The sequence below is a fragment of the Chanodichthys erythropterus genome, chromosome 24, assembly GCF_024489055.1.
Source record: "Chanodichthys erythropterus isolate Z2021 chromosome 24, ASM2448905v1, whole genome shotgun sequence".
NCBI classification, from domain to species: Eukaryota; Metazoa; Chordata; class Actinopteri; order Cypriniformes; family Xenocyprididae; genus Chanodichthys; species Chanodichthys erythropterus.
Window position 1 is genome coordinate 21,277,207 of NC_090244.1, and position 11,069 is coordinate 21,288,275.

Here is an 11,069-nt window from a genome sequence, read left to right on the forward strand (position 1 = left end):
AATAAGGGTATTATCTAGTGAAACGATTGGTCATTTAAAAAAAATACAACTGTTTATGATTTATACACACAAAATATCACCTTGAACATACTTCCGGTTTCCGCATTCTTTAAAACGCTTACGCTGTATGTTCTACGCCTTTCCTATTCTACTTACGGAAACAACGCGGCGCCAGTTTCATTTTTTTTTCCGTAAGTAGAATAGGAAAGGTGTAGGACATACAGCGTAAGCTTTTGAAGAATGCAGAAACCGGAAGTACGTTCAAGGCGATATTTTGTGTTTATAAAGCATATACAGTTTTTTTTTTTTTTCGAAAATTACCTATCGTTTTGCTAGACAAGACCCTTATTCCTCGTCTGGTATCATTTAAAGCTCTGCACTGAAACTGTAATTTTGACCTTCAACAGTCCACTGAAGTCCACTATATGGATAAAAATCCTGGAATGCCTGGAAGGTCCTGGAAATTCCCTCAAAAACCTTAATTTCTTTTCGACTGACGAAAGAAAGACATGAACATCTTGGATGACATGGGGGTGAGTAAATTATCAGGAAAAGTTTATTTAAAAGTAATCCTTTAAGACATCTGCTTTAAACATTACAATGCTCACGAAAACTTTCATTACCTCTACAACAAGTTAATCCACTTCACCAGCTAATTATTCTTTGACAGCGATGCCACAGAAATGTACGGGGCTAAATCAAAAACCGAAGTTCAAAGACCCTTTTCAAAGACGCGATTTAACGGTCATCAATATCGTAAATCCTGCAAAGTTTTTTATATTTTCATTTGAAAAAAAAAAAAAAGCATAGGTACATTTATAACACTATACTTAGCATTATATTACCTTTGCATAAAATTACAAAAAAACGAGTTAACGCTGCTGTGAGGGTGTTTCTCCAGCGGTTATGCGAGTGACAGTAAAAATGACATCTTTCTCTCTTCTGACTGCCGCTATCAATCGCTCTCTTATTTTTTTCCTCTTTTTGAAAGTTGTGAAAACACAATTGTGGAGTTTTTCTTTTGCTATTTGAGCAAATGGAAACACACAATATATTTAATGTATTCTCTCATTCACCGCTATTGAATTTTCCCCAACTCTGACGACTTCCGCTTCTGGGAAACCCGTAAACGTGAAAAGGGTCTATATTATAAAGATGGCGGCGCTCTTGTCTCTCTGGCGCGTAAAGTCTATAAAGGGTGTTTTTTTTATTCTTCCACATCCAGGGATGTTTTATCACCTGTCATGCAGGGAAAATATACCGACTTCCCAACTCAAGTTTGAACATTTGAGTCGTAAATCAACCAGAAACACTGAATATTCATAAATAGAGCAGATTTATTTATAAAAACATTTCCACAAAATATATTTGTTAAATCACTTATGTACACCTACTAAAAATGGACAAGTGCATTTAAAAAAATCTGCCATGTACGGTTTCACAGGAAGAACTACGTCTAAACAATAAAATCTTGATAAATACAGATCGACAGATCGAATCTTCTCCAGTGTTAAAAACAACTTTGATCTATATCGGAATGGTTATTATCCCAACAAACTAACAGAGTTCATTGTCACAAAGAGGCCGTTGTGCTCCACTTACAAAAATATATCTTCATCTTTAACAATACAAAAAGTTATAGTACAAATTTCAACATAGGTCCTTAAGCAGACCTGGTAGTTGGTTGTAGGTAATAATCAATATAACTTGACATTCTTGGAATTGACTAGGGAAGTTTCTCAAAATAGCAAAACAGGACATAAAGAAACGGCATCAACATATCATCCCCACAAATTGCACTTATGAAATATGTTCATCTTAGTCTTGACTTGTATTGTGGAAGCTCATCGACCCCACCGGGGTTTGAACCTACAACCTTTTCCAGCGTAACCACTAAGCCACGGCACGGCAGACTGCTGAGGCAGCATCTGCGAAGTTTAGGCAATTTTGAAACACAGTAGTTGTTTAAATCTGGTCTAAGATCAGCAACAAACCACCATAATAGGTGGTCAACAGACCAGCAAGAAACTAGCAACCATGTCCCAAAATAACTGGGATTTCCAGCAGTCAGTTCCCTTGGAAAGTTTGGGATCTCATCAGTAGCGATCAAACCAGGTGGTGAAGTCCAGCAGCTCTTGTTCCTCGGAGCTCAGGTGCTCGTAACTCCCTTCATCGGACGAATAGGATGAGTGTGGCGACTCTGGATCCGCGGAGTACGAGTTCGAGAGTGTCGGTGACGGAACGCCGCACTGGAACGCGGCGGAGATCGCGTCGTGCTCGTCTAGCAGCTGCTGCAGCGCGCGGATGTACTCCACCGCCGACCGCAGCGTTTCCACTTTACTCATCTTCTTATTGGCCGCGCCGTTAGGGACGTGCTGGCGCAACGTCTGGAATCCCATATTGACCTGTTTGACGCGGTTTCTCTCGCGTTCGTTGCGTCGCGCCACCGCGACGGGCTGCTGCTGCGGGATGGTGTATCCCAGCCCGTTGAACGTGAGTCTCCGCTTGCAGCGCAAAAGCTCCGGCGAACTCGAGCGCTGTCTTTTCAGCACCTTCAACTTGGTTTGACTCGGGAGCGCGCACTCTTGCAGGGTGATGGTCGCGTTGCATGCACTTTGCGCCAGCTGCGTTGCAGTATCCATCTCTTTTGGTAACTCTCAAATCCACTGTCACTGTCAGAAAAAAGTGGCGACGCACGACTCTCGTGCCTTTCGCGTGGTCGGTCGGGAGTATTGTGGTCCGAGTCTCGCTGTCCCTCGTATCTGATACAAACTTTGGCAGCCCTCGGCTTTTTCAACACGCGCCCGACACCCCACCCCCTTTGAAGACGCACGCTTCTTGCTCGAGACTCCGCCTCCGCCGGGTGACGCTCCGCGAGCCGGGCGCGTGGCTCCGCGAGCTCAATAAACAATCGGACGCTTTCACTGCGCCAGCACGCGCTGTGTGCTCATTTACATCCCAATATCTGCAGTCTCAAAGCCTATTGGTGGATTCAAACGCTTTTAAACTGAATGAGAGACCACAAAATGTGCGGAATAAAAGGTGAATGGCTTTATAGATGCTTTTGAATCTAGCCTAACTACTTTGAAAGCGCTCAGTTATACTGACAAAAATACCATCATACAGAAATGTATATAGGCTACGACATGAATTAGGCTGCATGTAAAAAGCTTCGATTGGTAGTCTTATAAAATACAGCGGAATCCAAAAGTGAGATTTCAAATGAAAACGCTGCTATTGATTTGTTTGACTAGTCTGACCGAGTTCAGTAACAAATTTGCTTAGTAGCTTGCCTACATTTGATTAGTAACTTAGCAAAAGGTTAAGTTAGGAATCTTAAATCCTATTTATTTTACATAACTTTCCTTTGATTAACATTTTTCAATATTCAATTATTTGCAGAATACAAAATGTTCCTTTGGAACTTACGGTGTGTGTGTATATATATATATATATATATATATATATATATATATATATATATATATATATATATATATATATATATATATATATATAGCAAAATCCTCAGTGTTAATTTAACACTGATTTTTCTGTGTATATAATATAGGCTATTTTTTTTTTTTTTTAAATACCCATATACTGGTATAATACTAATAATTTATTAATTTATTATGCTAGTGCTGTAATCACTGTTACCACTCATGGTAGTTGCAGTTGTAGTACTAGTAGCAGGTGTCTGTGTGGAAATCTGACTCCCTCTATTGGTAAAAACTTACATTGCTTTCCAAAAGTCTTGCCAGAATTGTATTTTGCACCATATCCTGATAATTCATCAACTATAAAATGAATCACCACTACTTTATAATAAAGTACAGTTTTTATGCATTAGTTTAACTAACAACGGACACTGCAATATTTACTGTTTATTAATTTAGTTGAATGTTAATTTATAAACTGAAAATGTAAAAAAAAAAAATGTATTGCTCATTAATGCATAATTATTTTCATATTACATTTAAAGGTGCATGTAAGAATTTTGCAGTAAAATATCCAAAAATCACTAGGCCAGTGTTATATATTTTGTTCACTTGAGTACTTACAATATCCCAATGTTTTCAACTGTATGTAAAAAATCATGAGAAAATTACAATTTTATTCAAGGCTCTGGGACATGTTGTTACGGTTCGATGTTGTAGAGAAGAGGCGTTCACGGACGTCCACAGCAAATGGGTTCTTTATTGACACAACGTAGAGAAACAACATTTAAACACAAGGTATAACATATAAGAACAGACAAGGAGTGAAGGGAGTGAGTCCATATATATATAGGGAGTGCAAACGAGGAAGTCCAGGTGATGATGATGAGTGAAGATGGGGAGACTTGGCGGGTCAGGAGACGTGGACGGCTATGGCAAAGCACCACCCACATGAGTGTCCCCCACATGTCCCCCACCCACGGGTACTTAGAAAACTGGAAAAATGTTGCCTGGTCTGATGAGTCTTAATTTGGATGGAGGGTCAGAATTTGGCTTAAATATCATGAAAGCATGGATCCATCCTGCCTTGTATCAACGGTTCAGGTGGTGTAATGGTGTGTTGGATATTTTCTTGCCACACTTTGGGCCTCTTAGTACAAATTGAGCGTCATTTAAACGCCACAGCCAACCTGAGTATTGTTTCTGACCATATCCATCCCTTTATGACCACAGTGGACCATCTACTGATGGCTACTTCTAGCAGGATAACACACCATATCACAAAGCTCAAATTATCTTAAACTGGTTTCTTGAACATGACATCGAGTTCACTATACTGAAACTGTCTCCACAGTGCGTTCACACTTGTCATGTTTGGTTCGATTAAAACGAACCCTGGTGCGATTGCTCGGTTAGTGCGGTTCATTTGAACATATGTGAACGCTGCCATCCGAACCCTGGTGCGCACCAAACAAGCGGACAGAGGCCGCTGAAAAGATGGGTCTCGGTCCGCTTCCAAATGAACTCTGGTGCGGTTCGAATGATATATGAACGCAACACAGACCAAAAACAGGAAGACGAGACCCTAAAAAGGACAGAATCCTCACGCATGTCGGTTTTTCTTGTCATAGACGCGAGTTTGCCCATCACAGGCATCAGACGCGCGTCTCCACGCAGCAGATCATTTGTGTGTGTGACGGATGGATTCCCGCCGGTGTTTTGACTCCTTTACACATTTTATAAGCTCTTCACGAGTTCCCAGCTGGCCAAAATACCATCACATGAAAGCTACGCACTGCTACACACACACAACGAGCACATTTACCTCAGCACACAGCATTGTTTTGGATGTTCGGTAAGTTCCATCTCAAAATAGGCAATAAGTCATAAAATCTAACCAATCACGTTGTGAATGTATCCCTATGCCTTAAGGTTCGGTGATAAAATTGCCAATCTGAACGCTAACCGGACCAGGACTAAATGTTTTTTTTTCTTCTTTGGTCCGGACCAAATGAACCAAACAAACCGAACTACAAGTGTGAACGCACCCTAAAGATCTCAATCCAATAGAGCAGCTTTAGGATGTGGTGGATTGGGAGATTTCCATCATGGATGTGAAGCCGGCAAATCTGCAGCAACAGCATGATGTTATCATGTTAAAAGTGCACTATGTAATATTTTCTGTCCGCTAGAGGTCGCTAGAGGCCTATTCAAAACAAAGGTGTAGCTTGATGATGCCAAGTTTGGTAATCTTGGGACATGTCGTCTTCACCTCAACGGCCGGTGGAAATAATCGGGATAGGACTCGGGAAGAAATCATGTTCATGGATGCGATTATTAATGTTACTGTAGTATGAAGCAGAGCAGGAGCGAGTGTTGTGGGAGCTGAACGAGGAGCTGGAGCGATTGCACCAGGGGCGCCATTGGCACGGGGGACGGGGGGTCAGGGACCCCCGCAGTTTTGAAAAGATAGAAGTCGACCCTCGCACTTTTGATAAGGGCTGCTTCAATTAGTCACACTATATCATCTTTTAGCTTAGGATATTTTCTTTCAAATGCACCATTTGCACGTTTCTGTGAGCTTTCGTTCGTAAACAATCAACTGTTTTGTCGCGGATGTGAACAGGAAATGCGCTCTCGAACGGATCTCCAAACCATCGATCAAAGCGTGCTAACTTTTAGGACAGGTCGATGGTATATAAATCGTGCCCGAACGTTAGCGTTTGTCAATCAAGTCAAACCGTCCATTCAGAAACCGAGAAATTTGACACTTTCAGGCTGATCTCTCACGTTGACGCACGAGCTGGCTTGACTGAAGTTTTCGTGAGGATTTATAGTTTATGGACTGTTTTGATTTCGGTAATTACATCTTAAAAGGCAAAAGCATTGATGGCATCTATAAAAAAATCTGAAATCGAAACGGAAGTGATATTGCCTCATCCAGTGGAGGAAGCACGAGAGGAGATCTATGCGTTTAATTGGTATGTGTATACTGTAATACTTAATTTACAATGCTTATCAGTGGCGTGCACTTTGATCGTGAAAGTGCCTTTTGCGGTCGCATCGTGGTGTTCCCGATGTGAACATGAGCTCCAGTTCATTACAATTTAGAGCGGTTAAGGCCGGGTACTTCATTTCCCGCGTTCCGTTCAGTCTCGCGCGAGCCTTTCAGAGAAACTCCTTTGCTGATGAGCGCGGAAAGACCATGGGATAGACGTGCATGCATATGTGCACCGCCCGTTGTCATAACATAAGAAAATGCTGTATTACTGTTACTAAAAATAAAGCTGGTTATGCTATGATAGCTACTTGACAAAATAGTGTTTTTCTCTGAGGCACGGTAAAGCATAGTACTCAAAATCAAGAAAATTAGATTTAAACAATAAGAGTAAACATGTTGAGCTATATAATGATTCATTTTCTGTCTATAAATATATCAAAACAGTTGTTCCCTTGTCTATTAAAACATGAAAATATTAAAGCGTATTTGGTGTTTCCATGGTTTCTACAAAATAAAACCGGAAACCGAGGGTAACGCGGGTATGACGCAATTGACAGGCGACTCCTCACACGTCCCAGAGCCTTGGTTAAAATTGCAGTTTTCTCACGATTTACAAATAGTTGCAAACATTTGGGATATTTTAAGTACTCAAGTGAACAAAATATATAAAACACTGATCTAGTGTTTTTTTTGGATATTTTACTGCAAAATTCTTACATATTACACCTCTGAGAAAAGTTTGCAGCAACTTGTTGAATCTCTGCCATGAAAATTCAGGCAAATTCTGAAGGCAAATTAAATTTAATTTTTTTCATTTCTAGTCACTAAATAATTAAGAAACTTCCATTTTTGTTATTTCAGTTTACTACTAGTTTTTCCACATTTAAAAATGACAAACCATAACCTTAATGATAATATACAGTATACACTGATCAGGCATAAAGTTATGACCACCTTCCTAATATTGTGTTGGTTCCCCTTTTGCTGCCAAAACAGCTCTGACCCATCGAGGCATGGACTCCTCTAGACCCCTGAAGGTGTGCTGTGGGATCTGGCACCAAGATGTTAGCAGCAGATCCTTTAAGTCCTGTAAGATGCGAGGTAGAGCCTCCATGGATTGGACTTGATGTTCAGCACATCCCACAGATGCTCGATTGGATTGAGATCTGGGGAATTTGGAGGCCAAGTCAACACCTCAAACTCGTTGTTGTGCTCCTCAAACCATTCCTGAACCATTTCTGCTTTGTGGCAGAGCGCATTATCCTGCAGAAAGAGGCCACATCCACCAGGGAATACTGTTTCGATGAAAGGGTGTACATGGTCTGCAACAATGCTTGGGTAGGTGGTACGTGTCAAAGTAAAATCCACATGGATGGCAGGACCCAAGGTTACCCAGCAGAACATTGCCCAAAGCATCACACTGCCTCTGCCAGCTTGCCTTCTTCCCATAGTGCATCCTGGTGCCGTGTGTTCTCCAGGTAAGTGACGCACACGCACCCGGTCATCCACGTGATGTAAAAGAAAACGTGATTCATCAGACCAGGCCACCTTCTTCCATTGCTCTATGGTCCAGTTCTGATGCTCACATGCCCACTATTGGTGCTTTTGGCAAAGGACAGGGGTCAGCATGGGCACCCTGACTGGTTTGTGGCTACGCAGCCCCATACGCAACAAACTGTTTTTTCCTTGGACCACTTTTGATAGACACTGACCACTGCAGACCGGGAACGCCTCACAAGAGCTGCAGTTTTGGAGATGCTCAGACCCAGTCATCTAGCCATCACAATTTGGCTCTTGTCAAACTCACTCAAATCCTTACGCTTGCCCATTTTTCCTGCTTCTAACACATCAACTTTGAGGACAAAATGTTCACTTGCTGCCTAATATATTACTTGATAAAGAGATAATCGGTGTTATTCACTTCAACATATATGGTGTATAGAAAGATAGAGAGAGAGAGAGAGAGAGAGAGAGAGAGAGAGAGAGATACGAAATGTTCTTATTGTGTAGAGTGGTTTTATCCCCACCAGAGGGCAGAAATGTACAAGACAACAACAACCCCTGATCATTAGTAGGCCTTCACAACAATTACAGTAACGTGACAAAGCCAAAACTAGAAGTTATGCACTTTCTGTTGGTATCATATTATATATTTATGTTTCAATTTTCTGTTGAAATGTACATTCACAAAAATAGTAAAGTATTTTTAAAATAACAAGAGAAAGTGGTACACAACAGTTTTGTCCAGCTGAGATTTCAGTTATGGTGTTCTGCATAAATAGGTTTTTATTTCCATGCAGTCACAGGTTTCTAAAACTTTCTCTCTGTTTTTCATGAAATCACGAAAAAAGGGAAGTGAAAACACTATATTGCTTTATGTAGGCGAGGAGCCCCCTGTCAGCTGAATCTGGTCAAGAGACTTCAGTATAGGGGAAACAACCCCACACCGGAGGAAAGCTCTTCCTAGGAGTTCGTAGAGAGAAGTGCACCCGTTACACTGAGATTCATTTCCTTTTTCCACTGCTAAATAACAGACACATGCACTTTAAACCTCAAGGGAAAGTGCAGTGAACGTGCAATATTTATAATAGCAATAGTTTTCTCAGGTTCCTCTCTTACAGCTGGCGTGAGAAATGAATGAGGACAGAGAGACGGATAGAGTGCAGAAAGACATCTGTTCAAGAAATGACGTGTCTTTGAGACTGTAGTCTCATGACCACAATCCCCCTTATATGATTTATTTTTGGCACCAAAGTTGCAATTTAATCACTGTATCCAATAGAAGAAAACTGAATTTAGATGTATGTCGAACCAATATGAATGTGATCACACTTTAGTTTCTTTACAGCATTTAACCATCTGTCCACAAGGATTTTGTAATAGCACGAAAAACAGGGATAGTTCACCCAAAAATAAAAATTCTGTCATCATTTATTCACCATCATGTCATTTATTCAAACATGTATGACTTTGTTTTTTTTTTTTTTCAGTGGAACACAAAGAAGATTTTTTTTTTTTTTAAAAAACATTTAAAAATTTTGTCCATGCAATCAAATTGAAGCCGAGTTTTGGACCCCATTGACATTGTCAAAATAGCCCCAAACTGAAACAACAGTAAACAGAGCAAATATAACAGATTAATTACATTAATATTACAACTGTACTATCAATATTACAATGAAAAAATGAATTTCATTGATGTCATTTGGACTAACCTATATAAAGGGACCATTTTGGATCAAGTCGTGCTGTCAGTATCATGTGACAGGATGTGAAATCATTCAGACACCTGCAAAGGACCACATGATCATGAAGCAAAGTTACTAACTCTCTTTTAACTATTTGAAAAATTCATGTTTTCACTTGTTCATACGCATGTCCCGAAACATCAGGTCATTCGGTACAACCGCTATAAAACATGGAAAATGTTGTAATATTTGTACTAAATATAAAATGTTTGCTAGCTAGCTAGATATCAGTCTGTTAGCACTGTTTGAAAATATCGTCATTCGGTGTAACCAAAAGTGTCATTCGGTAAAACTCAAATTTTGACCTTCTTGTAAAAAATGACAAAAGTAGTGTTAATTGATTATAAAAACCACATAATCTCATTGTTAACACAAAATTATATCTCCAGTATATTTTTTGTTTTTACACTTTTAAAAACCTTATTCGTCAATGACCCATAAATATCTGTGTGTTTTAGTGATTTGGACCCCATTGACTTTGCAGTCAAAATCTTTGCAGTCCCAAACAGTAAACAGAGCAAGTTTAACAGATTAATTACATTGAAATTACAGCTGTATTACTATTTAACACATATATTATGAGTTAACAGATGTGAAAAATTCTAACGTGGGTAAAACTAAGGAGAGTCAATACGGCTCAAAGCATATTTGTCTGCGTGCGTTCAGGTAAATCACTGTAGTCTGATTCACACATCAGAGAAGGGTGTGTAGTAAAACAAAAGTCATTACATTGTAATCTGTTAACGTTATAAATCATACTGTTTGAAGTTCAATATGTAATTTCACATCAACATGATGCAAGATCTGTATGAACTCTGTACTTTTATAGTTCTGTGTACGCAAGTAGCTACTGTTTGACAAGACATTATAATCACAATAAGCCTTTGTATCCAAATATCATTTAACACCGTGCAGCACTAGAGCAGTCATAAGTTTTCTATTTTAACATATTTTAAAATAAAATTATTTTCCCAGTCTTCAGTGTCACACGATCCTTCAGAAATCATGCTGATTTGCAGCTCAATAAACATGTATTATTATCATCACGGTTGTGCTGCGTATTATACAATGGCATAATAAATGCCAGTTATTAACATCACTGTGTCTTTAAGATATCACACTTACTTACTAGGGTTATCATATTTTGGCATTAAAAATGTTTGAATACCCCTGAGAACGAGTCTGTTTATGACCAAAACAAATGAAAGTGGTTGGTATAACAGACATGTAAATGTGTATTCAAAGCCAATGGGAGTTGCATCAGCAGCCTTCGCCTCAAAACGATGATGCAACAAAAAGTCACTTTTATTTTCGAAAACGACTCGCTTTCTCCAGGAATTTCGCTTTATCGATAAACCCCTCCCACCTGAAGGGGCGTGC

The 11,069-nt window shown here is 39.7% G+C and overlaps 1 protein-coding gene across 1 annotated transcript; it reads right to left on the reverse strand.

Moving 5' to 3' along the window:
* Positions 1-2,096: 2,096 nt before the first annotated feature.
* Positions 2,097-2,642, reverse strand: LOC137014801 (achaete-scute homolog 1b-like). Its single transcript, XM_067379320.1, has one exon. The coding sequence runs from the start codon at positions 2,640-2,642 to the stop codon at positions 2,097-2,099; it is 546 nt and encodes a 181-aa protein (XP_067235421.1).
* Between the last annotated feature and the right edge of the window lie 8,427 nt (positions 2,643-11,069).

Coding starts and splice junctions, on each gene's coding strand:
- LOC137014801 (XM_067379320.1), bottom strand. CDS start 2,642: ATGGATACTGCAACGCAGCTGGCGCAAAGTGCATGCAACGCGACCATC.